This window comes from Pelodiscus sinensis, chromosome 1, assembly GCF_049634645.1.
Source record: "Pelodiscus sinensis isolate JC-2024 chromosome 1, ASM4963464v1, whole genome shotgun sequence".
Lineage (NCBI taxonomy): Eukaryota > Metazoa > Chordata > Testudines > Trionychidae > Pelodiscus > Pelodiscus sinensis.
The window spans coordinates 167,330,733-167,353,760 of record NC_134711.1 but is presented as its reverse complement, the minus strand read 5'-3'; the positions used below and the strand labels follow the sequence as shown (position 1 = coordinate 167,353,760).

General features: G+C 43.3%; 1 protein-coding gene across 4 annotated transcripts in view; it reads right to left on the bottom strand.

The window, feature by feature from the left end:
• GBE1 (1,4-alpha-glucan branching enzyme 1) overlaps nt 1–23,028 on the bottom strand; it is a 264,165-nt gene that overhangs the window by 190,242 nt on the left and 50,895 nt on the right. For all 4 annotated transcript variants that reach the window (XR_012897753.1, XM_075909685.1, XM_075909701.1 and 1 more), the window contains exon 2: nt 8,028–8,197. Coding sequence is in view for 2 of the 4 variants with exons in the window: in XM_075909685.1 (XP_075765800.1) it covers nt 8,028–8,197 (170 nt within the window). In the remaining 2 variants the exon portion in view is untranslated. The remainder of the gene's footprint in view (nt 1–8,027; nt 8,198–23,028) is intronic.

The window sequence follows — 23,028 nt, the reverse complement described above, 5'->3', positions numbered from 1 at the left end:
GTTGCTGCCCCCAATGCCTGCCTTCCTGGTGTTCTGAGGAGACCAGGCCTGGCTGTGGGGTACACCCTTCTCTCCCCCAGTGCTCCGGGGCTGGAGAGGCCGGGCCAGACAGTGCAGACCACCCTGATTTCTCCCTCCCCAGTGCTCTGTGCAGCCCAGCCCAACCTCTCCAGCCCTGGAGCACTGTGGGAGGAAGGAGGCAGGGCCTGGCCTAGCCCAGCCTAGCCTCCTTCCTTCCCCCAGTGCTCAAGAGAGTGGGGTGGATTGGGCTGGGCTGGGCTCAGCCAGCGCAATGAACCTTCCACCAGGGCTGGGGTGGCTGCGGCAAGTGTGTTCCCACTCCCCTACCCATGGTTAGAAGGGGGAAAAACATGTTTATGGTGTGCCATCCCACGTGTATGCTTGCCATACTTCCATCAGTGTTTGAATCCCTCGGGACATTGCATGCCCTGGGAGCATGAATAATAGGCAGGGAAGGAGTGGGGCCTAGCAGAAGGGGTGGAGTTGGGGGCTTGCCTTCCCCAGGCCTCCTTTCACTGACTGCCCATGGTCAAGGGCCGACTGCAGAGCAGTCTTAGTAACTGTGTGGCCCACCTATAGAACTGCCGCAAATTCCTGGATGGTGTTTGAGGGCAGAAGCTCCTGGAATTTGGAAAGTGCATTCCAAGAGTTGAAGGTACAATGACTGAGGAGCGCCTGTTGATTCAAGAACTGCAACTAACGCTCCCCGGTCAAATAAGCCTTGTGCCAAAATAGATCCAGTATTTCAGGGTGGGTCCATGCTGACCATGACACTCACAGTGGGTGTTGGTGTAGAAGTGCTCTGATCCCTTCTGCAACATGAAGTAGAACCCTCTCAACCCCTTTGGTCAGGGATGCTATCAAGGCCGGGGTCTGCCAGCACACCTTGGTGGTGGTCTGGATTTAGTGAGACACAAAGACAATCATGCTGTACCTTGGAGTGAAAGGACAGCCACTATTGGGTCAGACTCTTTGACCACCTCCTCAGGTAGGAGGTTGAGACTCTGGCCACATATCTGAACAGGTCCTGGTGAGCCTTAGAGTCCACAGAAGGAAGGAATTAGGAGGTGCCTACTACTGCCTCATCCAGCGTTGAGGAGGACAAGGCCACTGGGGGAATAAAATTGTCCTGGCCTGCAGGGTCCCTCTCAATATCCCCTTCAGGTTGAGAGTAGGAAAGAGTTGTTTGCAGTAGGGCCACTGAAAGTACATGGCCCCCCTTGTCCCACAGGGTCCTCAGTGGGAGAAGGGGCTGGAGCCACTGAAGAAGCAGACGGTGGCACATAGGCCGAGGGAGCCCTGGAGGGTGGTCTTTGACCCTGGCCTCGGTGGTAAGCCAACAGGATCCAAAAGGGCCATTAAATGGATGCCTGCTGTTGAGAAGGCCAGGATTGTGCCAGTGCTGCAGGTGCCTTCAGATACCAATGCCACGAGCAGGAACTGTACTGAGATCTCCTGGGCACCAGGGACTCAGTCTCCGAATCTGAGGTATACTCCTAATACTGACCAGGGAGGAGCTGAACTGGACAGTGCCAGCGATCAGTACCGAGGGACACTTCCCTGGATACTCATGGCAGCAGACATCCTTCCCACAGTACCAATGCTGTCCAAGTTGTCCTCAGTTGACTAGCACCGGAGACCTAGAAATGCCTAAGCAATGCTGTGAACACAGACCCCAGTACTGGATGGGCCACCTCTAGCACTGTCACTGGTGCTGAAAACAAGGGGACAGAAGGCAGTGCCACTACCATCACTGTGGCCAGTGCCACCGAAGTAGGGGACCAAATGATGCTGGTGCAGGAGTTCAATTAGTTATTGTGCAGCCTCAGACGTGTCAGATACAGAGGGAAGATCAAATGTCTTCTTTACCTCCACCGGCACTGGAGATTTCACTGACACTGGACTCATTGGACCCAAACTCGGGCCGGAATCAATGGTGCTGGGGCCGATGGTACTGCGGCACTCAGTCTGGGTAGACTGGACACAGTGCCAAGTGTACTCTGCGGCCTTAGTAGACCTTCTGGAGGGGGAGCAGCCCTGGTCCATCCTCTTTTTTCCAGGGAATGGGACCAGTGCATAAGAGATCAGTACTAGTGACATCTGTGCTCTTCTGGGCATGGTGCCCAGGCCTCCCACACCAAAGCCTGCACAATAAGCACAGATGGGGGGCAGGGTTTCTGGCTGTGGTCTAACTGTTGATTCCATGAGTTCCCACTCTTTTAGTCTGCAATTTAAACCCCCTTCAAATTACTACAAAATCTTGCAGGTGGCCTTTCCCCAGACACTGTAGGCAAGCAATATGAGCGTCACTACTGGACATATGCTTGCCATACTTCCAACAGTGTTTGAATCCCTCGGGACATTGCATGCCCCAGGAGCATGAACAATAGGAGGGGAAAACCATTCCGAATTAAACTACTATTAATGGAAACACAAACAGAGAATAATCTATACTACAAAAAAAAAAAAAAAAAAAAAAAAAAAAACCACCCACACACACTACCTAATTCTACAATGCAAGGAACTATTTGCAAAGCAAAAAGCCAGAATCTGTCAAACAAAAGACCGGGTGAGTTTCGGGTTGGGAGGGATTTATTTTACACTTAACACAAATACACAGTACCATAGACCAGCCAACAGATACCAGTAAGGAAACATCTTCTGATGGACACGTACACAGCATGTGCATATACATATTGGAATGCACATGTGCAATCATTCAAAGAATATAAAGTCCCCATATCAAACATTACTGGTAACATTTCAGTTTAATACTCTGGAAGACAAATTGAAAGAGTTCATTGTATTTAATTAAATTGTTGAAAACATTGAAATTGAAAAGTACATTTCAGGTTAAAGTGAAATACATGATTACTTAAAAGTTCTATATTTCTTTGCAAGCTTTTTTGTATAAAAAAATCTCTAATGGTTAATGTTCATTATGAAACAAAGTTTTATGAAGACTTCATATTAAAAATGACACCTGAATTCAAGTAAAATTCAGTATACTCATACATTTAGTTTGATACTTCAACCTGTTTGAAACTTAAAGAAAGGTTAAAGCTATCCAATTTTAATTAAATATATCTACAACTTAATTCTTAATATTAGGGTTTTTCAACCCCATTTCTCATAAGAATATTACTAAAACTCATCTACATTGAATGACATACTTCCATTTCTCTAGGCTTCCTAACCGCATTCTTTCTCTTGGGAATGAATATTTTACTATGTCTCATGATGAATGAGAAATATAGGACAAATGATGCACTTTTTCATTTAAAAGACTACAAGAAAATTCACTTTGGACTCCTTACTGCCGCATTTCATTAAACTCTAGATACAGCTATTCTAAGATATTAGTTCTAAATCTCAGCTTCATTTGATAAAAGTGATACATGAAATACTTTAAAATAAATTAGAGTTTTTGAAAAAAAAATTACAGTTTTTAAGCTGTCATGGTATTTCATTATGCATGAGAATTTTCAATCCTTTCAAATATTTCTATTCTTAAATTACCATTCCTCCCACACCAAAAAATTGACATTAACAGTAACTTTTCAAAAGTTCATTTAACTCAGTATTTGCAACACCCTTTGGTGTACATTTAAAGTAATCATTTTCTTCCACTCTTGTTCTCTTAAAACAAAATAAAAAGACAACTTATCTAAGGCAATGTCTACGCTGGCATAAATACTAAACTACTGGATCATATCAACGGCAGGAGTCCACACAGGCATTTTTGAACAGATATTACTATGTGTATATATGCATATACCTGCATTCACATAGCTGCTATTGGCAGAAGCCCAGGTTTCTGTGACTCACATGGAGATAGTTGGGGGACCACTTCATGTGTTGTTGGCACTATAACCTGCCTTCACACTTTTGCCAAGGGCAGTTCTGGATCACATCACCCTTTCCAGTCATTCCTTGGAAAACAGGATGGAAGACATAGTGAGGGGATGATCTCACTCTACTGTTGCTCCCTACTGAAAGGGAAAGCTTATCCAGTGGAGTAGCCAATCAACTAGAACAGTGATTCTGTAAGTGCTGTCTGCTTTACTGGTGGTCTGCGGGAAGGACACCCCAAAAAGGCATGGCTCTAACCACCATCCTATTGGTTGGGGTCTGGCTGCCTCCTCTCCCTGCCGGTCCGGGGCACATGTGGTGTCTCCCATTGGCAGCCAACTCCCACCAATGGCCCATTATTACCAGCTACAGCTCACACTGCAGCATGGTTCAGAAAGTGATTGCTATTGCTTGGTAGCGGACAACAGCCTACTACAAGTCTGCTACAAATCATGTTGGGGCTAAAGAATCCACTGTTGAGACTGCAAATGTGCAGGTTTGAGGCAAATCAATACTTATTCATTCATGGGCGGTTACCATAAGAGAAGCTCTAGAAACCATAGCTGGATTTCAGAGAATGAGGTCTCCAAACTTTGTACAGATCATTGATGGCATCCAAATCCCAAAATTTTCCCCAGTTCAAGGGGTGAGTGTGCAAACAGAAAAGGTTACTAATCATTCATTCTCCATGGCTTAGTGGTCCACAGAGACAAAATTGTGAAAGTGCATGATGCCAGAGCACAGAGATCAGGATTAGACTAGAAGGGAGCGATGAAGGTTGGAGAAGAGACCTATTCTCTAGAAATTACATTTTCATGCTGTCACATTATTGGGTTGTAATAGAAAAATGCAGTCTGTTGTTGCAACCACTGTTGAGTGTTTGCCCCCAAATTCTGTGCAAAGTAGGTCAAGTGAGGTGTCAAATTAAAGCTTATGCTATGCTGATTCTGTGTATGCCACTCATACTTGTATGATTTTTTTATGTGAAGTTATGAATATGGACTTTGTATGTATATTTTTAAATGTTCTCTGTCTGGGAGACAGCAATAGGTGTCGACCCCACCTATTGTGCGGAATGGTTATTTGGTGAATAGCTATGCTGAATAGCGATGCTGCATGGAAAATGGCTCTCAAATGTTGCCAGTGAACTTCTCAGGAACGTGTCTGGGAACTTGCAGACCAATAGACACGCCATGGATGCTTGCCTAAAGGACATGGAGAGGTTAGCTGGTCATGTGATCCACTCCAGTTTGGGAGGTACCATCACTTCTTCCCTCCACATGGGCAAGATTATAAAAGGATCCTGAGGGGGGTCTCCATCTTTGTCTTCAATCCTGCCCTTGACTTCAGAAGCATATTTGCTATGGACAAAGGGCCGGGAAGGATTTGCTGACCCATCCTAACATAGGATGTACTCCAGAGATTTAAGTTTGTTGCATCTTTGCTAAGGGCCTGCATCAAGAACTTGGTGATTGGTATACGTAAGGTGCTTTCTTTAACAATCTGACTTTCAACCTTTTCTTTTGTTTTATTTATAAACCTTTATATTTTAGATTCTAAGGCACTGGCACAGAATGCTCTTGTGGGTAAGATCAGAGGTATAAATACACAGTTAAAAATTTACCTGGGAAGTGGCTGGTCCTTTGGGACAGGGAGAAACTGTTTGGAGTTGGTGAGATTGGTTTTATAACTTCTCAGTGTAAAGTGTGGTGCTGGTTGCAACACAAGGAAAGCTAGTGTGTCTAATGCAGATTGGAAGCTGAAGTGTACTTTGTAACTGGTTTGGTGCTTAGAGGGTCTTGGGCTGTAAGTAGTTCATCCTGGTTTTAAGCAGTTCATCCTGATTTGACCCTCTCAGCGGTGCCCCAGACCACCTGGTATGTAACACCTGGGTAACACGTTTATGTCAATTGCTATTCTTGACATATCCTCAAATATCTGATCCTGACTTGACTCAAGATCAGACCCAGATATCAATGACTCTGGAGAAAGGGAATTTAACTGCAAGCTCAGTAGCTGCAGAATGGCTATGTAGTGTACATTTGAAAGGATGGAAATCTGTTGGTCTCCCCATGCACTAAGGATGATAAAATGCCTTTTTTTTTAATGTTACCACTGAAATTTTCAGCAGTTACACATTGACATAAAGGGAGGGGCAGGCCGTGCTGCTGCCTCTGTATCAGAGGTAGCAATGTGGTGAACAGGCAGCTTGGCAGGAGACAGCTCCCCACACACACCAGCTCCCACCTCCCTCCCACTGCATCTGATATAGAGGCAGCAAGGGGAGGACTGAGTAACTGTGAGAGTTAATCAATAAGCGTAGGCCAGGTATCAGCAAACTTTCCAAAGTGGCATGCCAAGTTTCCACCTTCTGCTTCGAGTCATGCCACTCTCCCAAGGGAGGGAAGGAGCGAGGGAGAGGAGGGAACTCTCTCCACCACATGCCCCATGGACCACATGCTGCTAAAGGAAACTCACTGTAAATTACATAATTATGCCCAAGCCATTTTGCTAGTGCTGCATCTGGAAAGAACAGTTTAATTTAAATTATTATACAGATTAAGCGTTTTAACTTTCTCATGATAGTTCATCAAACTTCAGTTTAAATAAAGTAAAATATTATATCCAACACAAAAAAGTTTCAATGTTTTCTCTATTTATGGCAGAAGTAGCGAACCTTTTTGGGGTTGGAGGTCACCGAGCAACACACACACACACACACACACACACACACACACAAAAACAACAAAAAAAATCAGTTGGGGGGGGAAAAAAATCACACAAGTGAGAAGCAAAAAAAAAAAACGCTTCCAAGAAACCTGAACCCTCACTGATTTGGCCCCCAACTGAGACACCTCACACACGCTTTGACTTTCCAGGCCTTTTTGAAGGGCTCTTGGTTGTGGTCTTCTCCGCACAAAGACAGTCTGGGCAGAATGCCAACAACGAAGGCTGGGGAAACAGCCTGGGCAGACAGCTACAGAGGCAGACAGCAAGGGAGCTGCTCAGAATGCCAGCAAACACAGGCTGAGGCTGAGAAAGGAAGAGAACAGCACACATGCAAAACCTCAACCAATTACTGTTCAAGTTTTTTGAATGGCTCCCAGCCTTGGGCTCATCCAGCAAGAAGCTATCCTACTGCCCCAAAGCTAATCAGAAGCAACCCAATCCAGCTCCATTCTAGTACTATGTAAACACAAGCACGAAGTGATTTCAAGAAAACTTGACACAAATCTAGCATCATTAGGGCAAAAATATATTATAGGGGCAAAATGGGCGGTCAATTGAAAAGCTTGACAAATGGTGTTAGACCTAAGTCAGACAAGTCCTAGAACTCCCTGTACTGCTGAAACGTGAATGGCTCTGCTCCCATCTCCTTGCCCTTCTCCTGACAAGAGAATGGGGATATGCATTACCAAATTATTTTGTAATAGGACTTACTATAAAATCTTTAGACAAAATGAGCAGATGCACCTGAGTTCATGTTTCTTCCTCAACAGCCAATGAGCTCTGAAACATGACTTTGCACAGTCAAGCAATCTATACATGTAGAAAAACATTCAATGGATTTTCAACAGTCGTTTAGGTAAGTGTGGATTGCTTTTAGAGAAAGACTAACTAGGCAAACCAAAGTTTTGAAAAAGTAATAAAACTCCTTTGACAAATCCAATCAAGCAGAAAAAAGTTTAAAAAGTGACCGATTTTAGTAAGGAGTAGGACTAAATGGACTTGTGGGCCCTCAAAAGCAAAACTTTGTAAAAATTGAGTGCAGGGTTGGTTTTGTTTGTTTTACTCAATGCCGCATTTATAAGTTACACTTGTGTAATACAGATTGCACTACTGTACTTGTATCCATTGAATTGAAATATACTATTTTTTTATGGTGAAAATATTGATCACAAATATATAAAATGAGCACTGTACATTTTGAATTCTGTTTTGTAATAGAAATCAATGTATTGAAAATGTGGAAAACATCCAAAAAAGTTTCAATAAATGGTATTCTTTTATTAACAGTATGATTAATATTTTTAACAAAATTGACAGCCCTATTTTCATTAAAAATAAAGTGCATTGCATAATTTGTATTATGGCACTAGTTCTGGTATGAGGAGAGGAAAGAAATAAATTGAAAATTCTTTAAAAATACTTACTGAAGTCGCCCGTTAGAAAAACTGCTTCTGCCCCTGGAGCCCACTCTTTGCAATGTAGTCCACCATCCACGTGTCGATTGACTCCAAAGATTTTGTAACTTTTTGAAAATTTATCAAGGCCTCCTTCATTTTCTTCAATGTTCTTCAATCGCTCATGAAACAGGGTATACCTTTTAAACAAACAAACATACACTAAATTCATTTAGAAAATTTAGCAAAGATCTTATTTGTAGTAGGTACTTAGACCAAAAAAGCCTACAGTTTCTTTGTATAGGAACAACCTGTAGTTTAAGCCTACACATTGATAATGAGATTGATAGCCCAGAAGCCATAAGGTTATTAAACAATGAAGGAGAACTTTATACATACTAAGCAGCCCAGCAATTTCCCTTATGTGGCCTATAACCAGTAATATAGGAAAATATCGGATGATTTGAAAACTTCCATGGCAAATACTATAAATACAATAGGATCTAAATTATATCTTGGCATTCCAGATGCCATGGCCAAAAGCAGTGCAAGATATAGGCAAGAGCCTTGTAAATACCCAAAATATTTGATAGCTACTGGACAGAGAAATAGTACTAGGTGATTGCAAGCTGTGTGAACTTTCTTCAGTTACTCCAATCAGTCCCACTGAAGACTAGTAATACAGAAAATCATTAACACCCAAGCCTTGAAGTGATCATTTTGATCTTGATGGTAGATTCTGCCACTCTTAACCTGAGTAGTCTCACTGTTTTCAGGAGGGAAGATGTCAAGTGTAAATAAGAGCAACAGAATCATGTGCTTATAATTTGAAATTTTTCTCACATGGGATGCAAACACTTAGCTTTCACCCACAACACTCTAGTATTCCAACTGGTGGTAGTTTACTAGCAAGTAAAAAAAAAAAAAAGTCAGATTACCCTATTGTATGTTGAAGCTTACATCTTTAAGAGGAGATAAAAATTTCTTGCCTAGCTAACCACAAAATTGTCTACTAATCTACCAAGCTATAAATTTACTCCGTTTCAAATGGGATCTATAAAACTAAAATGCCAGAAATATGCTGCCTCCAAAATGCACTTATTCTAGTACACTTAAAGCTACATTCCAATTCCCATCTACCCCCTAAAAAATTAAATCTCACAAACTTTTAAGGTGTTTTTTTTCTTTGACAGCAAGGAAGAAATAGAGAATGACAGCACTGTGGTATAATACTCTATTTTAGTAAAGATATACACTTTAGAAGGGACATTAATTCAAAAGGGACCATCAGTTATAGTGACAACCAAGATATTACACCTTGAAGAAATGTCAACATCTGGACACCACTCTCAGATTTATTTAAAGTTTTGGTTTGGAATTGGTCTCAGTGGCAGAGAATTGTGATGGAGTGGTTTGAGATATCCCATTTGTTGGTTATTTCAATTGAAGCAGGCTTATTTATATTAATATTCACAGAGTTTTATGATTTTCTTAAGACTAATCTTCACAACAGCTTCTGTTATGAAGACAGATATTCACCATGAAACTACTGACTCAAAATGGAAGCCCCAGGATATAGCAACAATATACTCATAGCTCCCTAATGCCCACTCCCCAATATCACTTCTCAAAATTTGCTCCTGGTTGTTATGCCTCAAAATTGATCTTAGACATTGAAGGAGTCATGATCCAATTTCATTTATAGTGCTATAATCAACACACAATGTGTCTTAAAGGCCTGTGAATGTAAAGTTGTCATTTTCAAGAAAAAAATCAACACTAGTTGATTTTTAACTTTAACAATTTTATTTGCATGCATTAAAAATGTCAAACACAAGCGTGGAAAGATGTATTAAAAAAAATAAGAGAAAGGTTAAACACACTAGTAAAGAGCAATTCTCAGAAACTGCTTCAAAAAGTTCAGCATCTGACATTTGGCAAGATTATTCCAAAAATCAAAGGATCTCCTTGCAAGTGGAAGGAGCATTACAATGGTTACAGGTATTACAGACTGCATATATAAATGTCTAGTTTACTACAGCAGTGTTTCTCAACAAGTGGTACAAGTACCCTTAAGGGTATTTGAGAGAAGTCTGGGCGGTCCGTCAACACAACTGACATTTGGAGAAAACTGAATTTGTGTCTTAAGTTTTACAGCGCTTTATTATTTTTGTACTTTTTACACCCAAAAATGTCATTGCCTGCCTGGCTATGATTAAGTTGTTTAAACAAATGTGTTGCAATGGTAGAAAAAAATGTTTGTGCGTCTGAAAACTGTAAGTACTTTTTTGTTGTTTTTTGTTTTGAAAAAGGGGTACTTTTTTTTTTATAAAGTTGAGAAACACTGTACTATACAACAGCATACAAAAGGTGCTGCACTACAGTTTTATGCCAAAAAAACCCACCCTATCACAGGAGAACTGTATATAATGTTCATTGTTTTTAATAGTGATTCTGCAGTAGTACCCAGCAGCGCTGTGATGCACTGTAATGCATTCGAACACAGCCAAATAGTCCCCTGCCACAAGGATGCCCCCCCCCCCCCCCCCGAGGTCAGCTGGAGTTTTATCATAGACTTTAAACAGAAGCAGGATATCATTTCAAAGGTCTATGCATGCAGAAACAAATGTTGTTTTAAAGTTATTTCTGTTCAGCAACCTTTAAGACATTGGGCACGCAGTTTAGCAGCTTTAAAAATCACATTAGCTAGTTGCATTGGCTCTTGTTGAATGGGACTAATATAAAATTGTTAGGGAGACCAGAGGGAACTATGTATAGTGAGAAGGGCCTGATCAAGAGCTTTAACTGTCTGGACAGAAATGTTTTGTTTGGGGGGTTTAGTGCTATGGAAGAATTATATAGCTACACCTCAAGATAAAGCCATACCTGGAAAAAAAATAAAGTGGGACCTGTAATTAAGCAGGAAAAAAAAAACTTCAATTGTGTATAATTCATACTGTGCTAATTTAATACAAGTATGGGAGTGCTGAAGACAAGGCTGAAAATTCACTCTTAATTCTGCCTTGTTGTGGACATGCACTACAATAGGCTAAATTATGTAATCACCTACCATTCCTCACATCTGAACTAAAAATGTGTCCTCCTGCATTGCAAAATGCACATGCAGAATTTTACAACATATTTTATGGAACAAACTTTTTATATAAAAACAAGTCATACAGAATGTAGCAATGTTTCACTACAGTATCAAAGTCTCAATATATGAAACAAGACTTACTTTCCCCATTCCTGCACATGAATACCTCTGATTAGAATAATTAGTTACTGGAATACTCAACTTTCCTCAGAAAAATACTCCTGGGGTTGTACTAATAGTTGGTATTTTCTACTGCATAATTGTGCTGCAGAAACTTAAAAGCTGACACAAACACAGAAATCTGATCCAAACACCACACTGAATTCACATTAGCTGTGTCCATCCTAATGTGCTTACTTTCTGCCAGTACTTTAGCAAGCAAATTTTAAAAGCTAAGCATGTTCACAGGAACATCCAAGTAATATATTATTTGAAGTTATTCACAAAAAAAGTGAATTTTGACCTGGTAGACAAAAGTAGGCAGCCAATATAGAATTCTATGGTTATAGAATCACCTGCATGAAGGAATAGAAGCACTGCATGTTGTGTGCAGAACATCAATTTTCAGAAGAAAATAACTAAATCTACAGTATAAGAAAACTTGATGTGAACTTCAGAGATTGGCATTTATCAATAATTAAAACATAAAAGAAAATTAAAAGTTGATAAGAAATCTGGCTTCTCTAGGGCAAGACATCCACATTCATATATCTTGGTTGAAGAGCCTTATTCTGTGTCTCAGACAGCAGGAATTTTTGTATGGATTCTTTCTACACCTCCACCTTTTCATGTTGGCAAATATGCTCAAGGTGACAAAGCAGTTCTATATTCTTCTAGAATTTTCCCGTTGTGTAATAGAGATGTACTTAGGATGGTATTTCTTGTTGTACATAGGAGTAGACTACAAAAAACTTATTAGCCTAGAAGAACACCCAATGAAGTTAGCTTAAAAGAAGTTCTCTTAAATATGTGATTGTGTGTCTTTTGAATTTCTACAATGACAGTTGTATTTTATTTTTTAAATGAACATAGAATATTCTTATGTTCCTAAGGTTGTGTAAGGTAGGTAAGAACTAAGGCTTCAAGTATCACTAGTTTCAAAATAAAAAAAACAAAAACGAAATAATGTAAGCTCATAACACAGCATTTTTGTAGAAAACTTATCTGTTCCATATAGGGTTGCCAGATGGCTGAAACAAAAATACCAAACACTCCCGCCACCCTCAAAAAACCCCACCCCACTCACCCACCAGGAAAAAAATTCTGTTGAAGGAAAAAAAACAGGGGGGGGGGGGAGCACAAGGTTGTTGAGAAAAAAAAAAGACTCCAATACTTAAGCAAAAAAATTAAATAAAACAGCATTAAAACAGCATATCCCCTTTAAAAGTGCATGCAGGGATAGGAACAAGGGAGAAGTTGAGTACTAATACCCAGGGGAAGCAATACTTCTCCTTGGTCGGCAGCAATGTGTGCCGGCAGCTTTGAGGAACCAGGTAAGCATGGGGGCTGAGTGTTTGTAGGGTTGCCAGGTGCCCGGCATTTTCGCCTCCTGGCCAGGAAAAAATTCAGAAAATACCAGACATTTTAAGTGTCTGGTATTCTTTGATTTTTTTTTTTTTAAACCAGACAGGCCGCGAAAATACCAGGCAACCTTAGTTCTATGAGCTTTGCTTGCATCTACTACTTGGACTTGTACCTTTAATCCTTCAAGCCAAATGACGCACCCATGGGACAATCGCCTCTCGGGAAGGCCCAGGCTTCTGGTGGGATGAAAGACGTTCAGCCAGTAATTATGATAAACACCAGTGACGCACAAATGCCTTTAAAAGCATAAAGCAAGCACTATGTAAAGTGAGGCCTTCTCTGAAAAAGAAGATCAGATTCACACAACAGCCTCTACTGGCAAATAATGAAATTAAATATGAGGGAAGAAAGGAATGAGAAAAGCAAGAACGAAAAAGAAAATGACATTTAAGGTTAGAAACAAAATTTGACCACTTCTTGGCCCTGAGATTTTGTTAGGTTGTTTTTTTTGGTTTTGGGGGATTTTTTTTGGTCTCATCTTCTTAAAAATATTTTGTTTATGCCAAACTAATTTGAAGAGTTAACTCATGGGTGGGCAATAATTCTTTGCTGGGGGCCACTTCAGAAATTTCTGAAGTGGCTCCGGGCCACACCGGAAGGGACGGGGTTGGGATACTTCCAGATTCCCCACCCCCAGATCATGGTTGGTATGGGGAAGCACCTTTGCCTGCCCCCGACTGGCCCCTAGGTGCCCATGCCCTGGCTAGGAGGAAACTTCCCACGCTCCCCCATCCCCAGGCCAATTGGGACCTGGGGGCAGAGAAGCATGCTCCCCTGCCCCCAGATTCTGATTGGAATGGGGGTGGGGGAGCACATAAAGCCTTTAGCCCTGTCAGGAGTGCCTGGTGCCTCGAAGCACCACATGCTCCTGACAGGGTGGAGAAAACTTTGCGTGCTCTCCCCATCCCCAGGCCCTCACTGCCCTGGGGGCAGGGACTCCATGGGCCAGATCTGGCCACTTGGCTTGCCGGATTTGGCCTGCGCAGGTCCTTTTGCCCATCCCGAGTTAACTAGATCAAATGATTACAGGCTCTAATCTCTGTGGGAGAAGTAAAGCACAGGTGAGGGTTAACAGTGAACTTTGGTACCTGTAAACAAAGAAACCAAAGCTCAGGGAGAGCTCAATTCCTATTCCAAGGCACAAGCAAAACTCCATTTGGCCAAAGATGGCACTCCTAGAACATGGTCATCAAGTAAGTGTTGAGTATTACATAACTTTCTATTGCTGCTTTGATACATCTGGGGCAGCTTATTAAAATAAACCACCTTTCCCCTGTACAGTTGTCAAGTTTTCTGAGCCTTCATATGGAAAGTTAATTCAAGTTTTGTGATAGTTTATTTTACCTATAGCCGTGAACCCTAAATTTAAAAAGTTTAGTTCATTACAGTTGTACATTACCCTGCCAGGATGCTTGAACAATCAAGTGAAGTTCCTCTTGGGATAGAAGACACTTATCTACCATCATGGCAATTCTTGCAGTCTCTGCTGAGCCTGCCCAGTGCAAGGTGTGGAGAATTTCACGTAGGAGCTGATTTCATGTTTCATATTAGATAGGAGACATTTTAAATCCCTACTGAACTAGGCTGTACTCAGAACCGGTGAAAGATGCTGTAGCTCATTAGCAGTGCCTTGAGGCACAGTTATCCTAGTGAGATTGAGGCATGCTTTGTCAAATTCTGCTTTTTGCATTTCAAACACGAAGATCCATTCTCCTCACACACTAGAAAGACCTCTCTTGCTGTGACAGTATGTACCCTATGTTCACCTCTTTACCAGACCATGCTAAATTGTATGCAAAGCATACTGACAGCTACTAGATGGCACTGTGTAAGATACCTTATTTAAATGAACTTCTGCTATATCTAACGGAGCATTAAGGGATCTTATGATGAACACATTTGGTATGCATAAGCAAGGTCTGTAGCTGATCCTATTGACTGCAGGTAATATAAAGAGAGACAAAAAGCTATCCTATGCCTCAGCCATATGTCAACAAGATCAAAAGAGATCATCACCTTCTCACCTTGATTAAGTGAGAAGAGGAGAGAGGCTGGGGGGGTAGGGGAGAGCGTGAGAAGGGGAATTATATTTTGATAAAGAAGGAGCTTAAGATTTCTGGTCTCTTAGACTTTGTCTCCTGATCATCATCTAGAGATGATCCTTGCACAAAAGAAAGTGCTACAAGAGGAATAGAAGAGAGCAGATGCCCCAAATCATCTCTCCCCTACTCTCTACAAATGGTATCATCAACATTGGAGGAAAAGAAAAGAAGCAGGTTTTGGATATGGGGCAAGACTGTGAGTAAAAGGAGTTCAGCCAGTAAGACTGCAAGAACATGTGAGGAAAAAGACCTTGGCTTTATATTCACTCCGTGTATTAAGCTAGGTATTAGTTGCATTTTACCGTTTATTTCCTTAAGAATCAGAATTTGTTATGCCTCAGTACTTAATTATGGAAAGAGATTTAAAGTAATAAGTTTTGTTTTTAGCTAAACAAGTGTATTTATACTGAAATGTTTGGGAAATCCATTTGGTATAATGATATTTGTACATATTTTTTACTAATATAAGCTTGCATCACCCGGGACAGTGCAGGCCAGTAAAAGATGCACATTTTTGTTGGCAAGTGAGACTTGAATTTGCTGGTGTTGCCTGTGATATAATTAGTGAGTGTCTTGCACTCATCCAGGATCTCTCTCAGCTATTTACAAGCTGGAGATTATGTGTGATCAGCTCAGGAGAGGTTGTTCTGACACCAAAGCAGAGTAAAAGGGACCCTCCCAGAGTGGAGCATAGAGGGAACACAACTGGTTAACTGTTCAACAATCCAGACTGCACCCTGGGTAATGTCACAAATTTGCACTAGCAAGACCTTTGTTTTTCTTTTTCAAATAAATTCAATAGTAATGTTTGCACACCCAATTAACCAAAAACCAACAAATAAAAAAGAAAGCACATCCCAATTCACTTCTAAAAAAGTTCTGTAATTCTAAAAAGTAACTCATTTCAGAATTCTCACTCCAACATACTAGGGATGGAATAGTATAGATGATTAACCCGTAAGTAAAAGTTTATAGATTACTACTACTGACTATACACATCCCTTCCCTCCCTGCTCCTCCCGTCTCTGCAAGTTTTTAAGCAGTGGGGGTAGCAGCCTGTCTCAGTCCTGACTTGTGACAGGTCCGGGACCTCCCCTGCTGCGGCTCTGCATTTTAAAGCGTATTAGGAGGTAAGCAGGCAGACAGCCTGGCTGAGTTCCAGCTCATGCCAGATCCAGGAGCTCAGACCCTTCTACCCCACCCCAAACAGGAGCTGCTGCCATCCCTGTATCAAAGACAGCAGTGTGGGTTGGCAGGCAGCAGGTCCGTGAGGGTAGCTGGTTTAACTGGTTCCTCTCACAGGCTAGCTCCCACTTGGCAACCCCCCTGCTGCTGCCTCTGATACAGGGGTGGCACTGCAGAGTGGCTCCTCAGGAGTGGGGCCAGATTGTACTGGCTGCTGGCTCTGCCTCCGGGACTATAGAATAGTCGAGTAACTGATAAGAATTCATGAGGTTAGTAAACTATTCAATTAAGTGATATTTAACACCCCTATGACATATCCTTCCATTCCCAAGCCTTCATGGTTTTTCAGTAGATCTGAATTCAACCCCTAGCTCCCCAGCACAGCCATCTTCTACTTCAGCTATAGCAGTAGCAATCTGAAGGAGAAAGGTAGGCTCCCTACCTACAATCAGGCCACAAAGGCAGAGATCACATTTGGCTACACTAAAAGATAAAGCTAAATTTATTAAGGTTGATATTATCATCACCCAATTATATAAGTCAAAGGTGTCTGCCCCGAGTGTGTGCAAGAGTACAGCATAGTTTAAAGTAGCATGTCCTCAATAAGGTGGCTATCAATCGACAGAAAGATGCACTGTGAGTACAGGCAGTCCCCGACTTACGCGAATCCGACTTACGTCGGATCCGCACTTACAAACGGAGCTTTCTCGCCCCGGAAGTCGGGGCGAGAAAGCCCCGTTCGTAAGCTGCTCCCGTGCCCCTGGTCTGCTGGAGACCGTCTCCAGCAGACCAGGGGCACCGGGCGGGTTCCCGCGCTTCTGAGGCTTTGCCAGAGCAAAGCCTCGGAAGCGCGGGAACCGCTGCTGCTGCCACTTGGGTGCCGGTGCCTGTGGTCTGCTGGGGACCGTCCCCAGCAGACCACAGGCACCGGGACCCAAGCGGCAGCAGCGGGCGGGTTCCTGCGCTTCTGAGGCTTTGCCAGAGCAAAGCCTCAGAAGCGCGGGAACCCCCGCTGCTGCCGCATGAGACCCGGTGCCTGTGGTCTGCTGGGGACGGTCCCCAGCAGACCACAGGCACCCGGACTGAAGCCGCAGCCACGGGGGGTCCCGCGCCTCAGAGGCTTTGCCAGAGCAAAGCCTCAGAGGCGCGGCACCCCGCTGCCGCTGCGGCTCTGCTCCCCGTGTCCCTGGTCTGCTGGGGGGAGGGGGCGCAGCTAGTGTGCTCCCCCCCCCCCCCCCCCCAGCAGACCAGGCTTTTGTTTTGGACTCTGGGGCAGAGCAGCTGGGGCGCTGCCGATTGGTCCTGCAGCGCCCGTGGGCACTACTGGACCAACCCGGCAGCACCCCAGCTGCTCTGCCCCAGGCGTCCCCAAGTCAGCTTCTGCTGAAACTGACCAGCGCTGACTACAGGAAGCCCCAGGCAGAGTTGCTCTGCCCCGGGCTTCCTGGAATCAGCTGCTGATCAGTTTCAGCAGCAGCTGACTTGGGGACGCCTGGGGTTCTTAAGTTGATTCTGTATGTAAGTCAGAACTGGCGGTCAGTTTCAGCAGTGTCTGAATCTGGACGCCAGTTCCGACTTACATACAGATTCAACTTAAGAACAAACCTACAGTCCCTATCTTGTACGTAACCCGGGGACTGCCTGTAGTTCCTTTGCATTCTGAGTTATGCTCCCAGCCAAATAATGGGTTATGCTCCTATGCAAATAAAGTACAAATTAGCATTTTGCCACTCTTCATTTGCATAATTTATTCGAGCTGTTTTTGCGCAAAAATAAGCAGCATGGACAGGGTTTTTTTGTGAAAAAACCCAGTTTTGCGCAAGATCCTTATGCCTCTCCGGGATTTTGTGCAAAACAGGGTTTTTGTGCAAAAAAGCCCCAGTGGACCAAGTCGCAGTTGATGCAGTGGATTGTGCAGCAGGTGGTTTTGGGTGCATGTGGTCAGCAACCCATAATGCACTCGTCTCTCCCCCCCCCCCCCCTTTGCTCAAGAGCAATGGCAAGCAGTCTTTTTGCACCCTTTTCTTCCCCTCTAGTTATCTGTGAAGATGCCATAGTAGTGTAAGCATAGAACCTATGATGGAACAGCAAAGTATTATGGCAATCATAATAATCATGAAGCAAAATACAGGACTATGTAGCACTTTAAAGACTAACAAGATGGTTTATTAGATGATGAGCTTTCTAATAAAACATCTTGTTAGTCTTTAAAGTGCTACATAGTCCTGTATTTTGCTTCAGCTACACCAGACTAACACGGCTACATTTCTATTACTATAATAATCATGGTGTGCCTTATGCTAGAGTATACCCAGAGAGTATCCAGGGTACAGCGGAATGAGGGTGAATCTCAGAAGGCCATGAACATATTCTTCAGCAAAACACTTGAGTTGAACAACTTACAAATGCCACTGGCATTCAAACTTCTTGACATACAGGAAAAGTTTGGTACCATGAGAGAGCACAGTGCTTTTCTGCGATGGGGTTTCCTAACTATGGTGGGTGCAATAGCCTCAATGCACCCCTCTATCGTGGCCCCAGACCACCTTGCCAAAGAGTACATAAAACACATGGGGTACTTCTTGATGGTGCTGCAGGTGCTGATGGATCACAAGGGCCATTTCACAGGCATCAGTGTGGGATGGTCAGGAAAGGTGCATGACACATGCATCTTTAGGAACTCCTTCCTCTTCGGCAAACTGTAAGCTGGAACTTTTTTCCCCAGGCTGGAATAATTTATCAGATGCACTGAAATGTCAATAGTTATCTTGAGACCCAGCCTACCTCTTGTTCTTGTGGCATATGAAGCCATACAAAAGCAGCCTAGAGCACAATAAGTAGTTCAACTACAGGTTGAGCAAGTGCAGAACGGTGCTACAATGTGCTTTTGGTTATGCAGTCTGATGACTGGGTTAGACCCAGTGAAAGCAACATTCCTATTGTAGTAGCAGTCTGCTATGTGCTCCATAATATGTGAGAATAAGGGAGAAAGTTATATGGTAGGGGGAGAGGATGGGTAAAGGCACAGTGTCTAGCCAGTAATTCTGAGCAGCCAAACACCGGGCAATAAGGAGAACACAGCGAAGGGCACTGCAAATCAGAGAGGTGTTGAAAAACAGCTTTATGAATGGCCAGTGATACAGAAGTTATGCATGTTGTTCTTAAGGAGGTGCCCCTTCCTTAAGTGTACTTGCTTGTAAACCTTCCCTGCCACCCTTTAACACACTCTTGAGGCTATTTGTTCAGACACCGTACATTTTAATTTAGGGAATATAGCAGGGACAGAGTAGTGTGAAATTTTTTTTTTGGGGGGGGGGAGAGAAGGGGGTGATCACAGGTGCAAAGACAGTCTTTTGCTCCAGGGCATATCCCTGGGAGTTGAGTGTGAGGCTGTCCTTGACTTCACACCACCCTCCCCTGCATTCTAGGACCCTGGGAAAGAAGGCTATGGAACTCTGTGGGGAGTGAATGTGGATCTGCAAGAGCTGGAAGGCCACCACGTGGGCCAACACATCTGCCATGACTGTCAAGACTTTCACCTGGTTCTTCACTTTTGGTTCCTTGCATGCACCCTGTCCTCACGCTCCACTTGCATCCTTTGCAGCAGCGTGTTCCTCCATTCACTCAACTGTTCCCTGCCCAGGTGGGTGGACTGCATTTCCTCCTTGAACCTTTCATCCTTAATACATTTTTGCCTGTGGATTTGTGCTAGCCGGCAAAGCCAGGGCAGCATTCAGTATGCTGAATGCTGCACCCGCACTAATTAAAAGTGAAGGGTAGACTTTGCAGGCAATATGTTATCAAGCAAAAAACCTAATCTCTTAGCATAAAAAAAAAAGTCTGCCTAAAGACAAAAGGGATGCACAAAAGGGCCCAGGTATGCTTTCAAGCATCCACTATGCAGCAGATAAACATGGAGGTCTTACGGGAGCAACTAGACTCTGTTTGGTGGCAGGTCTGATAATAAAGAAGTCGGGGCTTGAGCTTGCATGGGGGAGTGGGAAAAAGGAAGGGGATCCAAGCATGACAGCAAGGCAGGGAGGTCATGGGCTCACACAGTGACTGTTCAGAACTTTCTATTCACAAGGAGTGTGGAACTTTTCCTGCCCATACAAGCAGGAGGGGGAGGGGGTGTCTGGGTATGACAACAGAAAAGGGGTTCAAGCCATACACCATCGGGTGAGCAAACAGGGGTTTACTGTACATGTATCAGTTAATGGGAGGAGTACTACCCCTGGCTGAACTTCCCCATCATTCAGTTAACTAAATTGCTTGCTTATAAGGGTTAAACCCAGAGACAGTTAGACGTTGAGGCCAATAGACCGGGCCAATTGGTTTAAGGTATGCAACAGTCAGCTTACCTTAAGCCAAGCCATGGCAGCCTCCATACTATGGGAGGCTGACGGGTGCGTCAGAGCTGTTCCCTACTCTGGTATGCTGAGTGCAGAAGGTGAGGGCCCGCAAAAGCCTTAAATACCTTGTCTTTATAGGCTCTGCTTACAAAAAACCTCCCTAGACTCACAAACTTACTGACTTTGGGAGTGTAGCTGCTACCACCAAAGCGAAACAAAAGAAAAAAAATTCCTTTTGAACCCAGGAAGAAGCACTTGGACCTCCTCCAGAGGGGTGTAGCCAGATAGGAACCCCCTTTGTAACATCCATTTTTGCTTGCCTGGAGCATGCAGGGCACACAGAGCAGAAAGCATAGGCTGTGTGACCGTGAATGGCTGTAAACAGAGATACGCCAATTGCTGACCAAGAGGCTGCTAAGGAGTGTCCTTGACTTAACCCATATTGATACGAACACGCAGCCGTCCACGGGGGGGAGGAATCTCTCGCCCAGTAAAAAAAAAATGTCTAGTACTCACAATTTAGTTCTCTCTCTTGCAAGTGTAAACTAACTTGCAACTTGCTTGTAAGAACTGGCGCCACAAAACGGATCAGTACAATTTGACCTCTTAGATAAGAAAGAGGATACGGGCCCCCCAGGGGTATAAAGATGGGTCCAGCAGCACATTTTCTCTGAGTGTCAATCTACCATCTATCTGCTGGTCGGGTTAGGTGTTTGCTCTCCCGAGGTTCCAGAGGGGACGCCCACCTCGTATTCGTCTTTCCTAGGAATTGAGAGACTGGCCCTGGCCTGACACGCTGGAGTCGAGAGGCACAGAAAGGGGTAAAAATTGTACCTGGATGTGGTCCTTTGCTTAAGTATATATATATACACACACACACACACACACACACACACACACACACATAGTGTTAGAGCTCTTTAAAGATTAAGTTGTCACTTGGTACCATTATTTCTATTTTCTATCTTTACCTTTTTCCTGTAACCATTTTTAAGATATATATATTTGCTAACAGTTAAGAAATAGAGCAATAGCCATTGTAACCATATGATTTATAAGCTTCTTTTATAAACCTATAACTGTTTAAGCTTTAACCTGACTCCTTCAGTTGCTGTAACAGAACCAAGCACAATTTAAAAGAAATTCAGCCGGTCATAAAGGGACAGGCATAGGAAAAGCTTGGGCGTTTGGATCTGTGTCACTCCCAGGTGACAGATCCGTTGGGGCACTTTTCAGCCTTCCCCAGGCTGCCTGCTGAGAAGGAACTTTGTGTTCTAGCAGCTAAAATCTAAGGTGTAATAAGCTCTTCCTATATAACGGGGCGTCTGTTGGCCTGCTGGCCACCCCGGTCCTAGCAGTAGAGACACAGATGTTAAACCTTTTCTCGGTTTAACACACACACACACACACACACACACACACACACACACACACACACACACACACTGCCCTGACCGTCGGCTGACAAGGGGTAATCCCAAGCTCCTTTACCACAAGAGAGCTTGAAAACCAAAAGGAAAACAAACTGCAGTCTCACGTAGCTCTGACCACTCGTCTTAGGCAAGCAGACACACAGAGTCCCTGTTACTTTACAGGACAGAAGAATCAAACCACCACCTTAAAAATAGTGATTTTTATGAACAAAACAAAAGATATACTTGATAAGGTATACTTGACTGCTGGGTGTTGCAGAACTACTAAGTAAAACAAATTAAAAAACAGAAAATCTCTGAGAACAACTTGTGGATAGTGAATGGGAAAGGGGAGGCATGGATTCACAAAGAGCAGTTCAAACGAAACCAAAAAAATAAAGAAAATACCTTAATCATAACCAAATACACCTTTATCTTTATTTATTCAGAATCCTTTCCTGGTTGAGTCCACTTCCATGCCCCAAATTCATTCGAGGCATGGTAATCCTTCCTGGGTTTAAATCATTCTGTCTCAACTCCTGGCTTAACTTCCCCACACAAAGAAAGCAGTCAAAGTATCTTATACCAGCAGTGCTCAAACTTTTTGGGCTCCGGAGCCCTTTACATGCGTAAAAATGTATGTGGAGCCCCATCGGTCCACTGACTGTATGTGTTATACCTATCCATGTTTCCAGTTTGTCAAACTCGCGGAGCCCCTGAAGATGTCTGGCGGAGCCTTGGGGCTCCGCAGAGCACAGTTTGAGAAACAATGTCTTATACAAATCAGATTTCAGAACTGTATCCCATTGATTCTTCTGGCCCCCTGCCAATAACCTTGCTAGCTACCTGAGTTTAACCCCTTAGTCACTGGGTGCTGGCCAACACTCCTATCCATAAGGTGCACATGCTCCCATCAGTTTCCCTTGCTCCTTACAGAACGAGGAGTACTGGATGCTGGCAGAACTGCCCTCAATGCTCAATTTATGGGTCTACATTAAACCCGCTAAATCAAATGCTGGAAGACCGACCTCCGGGGCGAGGGGGTCGATCTCGGTAGTGTAGACATGACCTGAGAATTGCTAGGAAGTGTTGGAAGGGAGCCAGGAGAGTCAACGAAAAGAAAGTTTGAGGGTTTTTTAATTGAAGCAGTGCCCTCCTGCTACAGTTTGTGTGTGATCAGAGCAACATCTGTAAGAGAGAAGTTAAACCAGGAACAAGGTGTGGGATTTTCAATGACATCCATCCTTTGAGAAAGCCTAAAACTTGAAACAACAGAGATGTAAATAGAACAGGAAACGT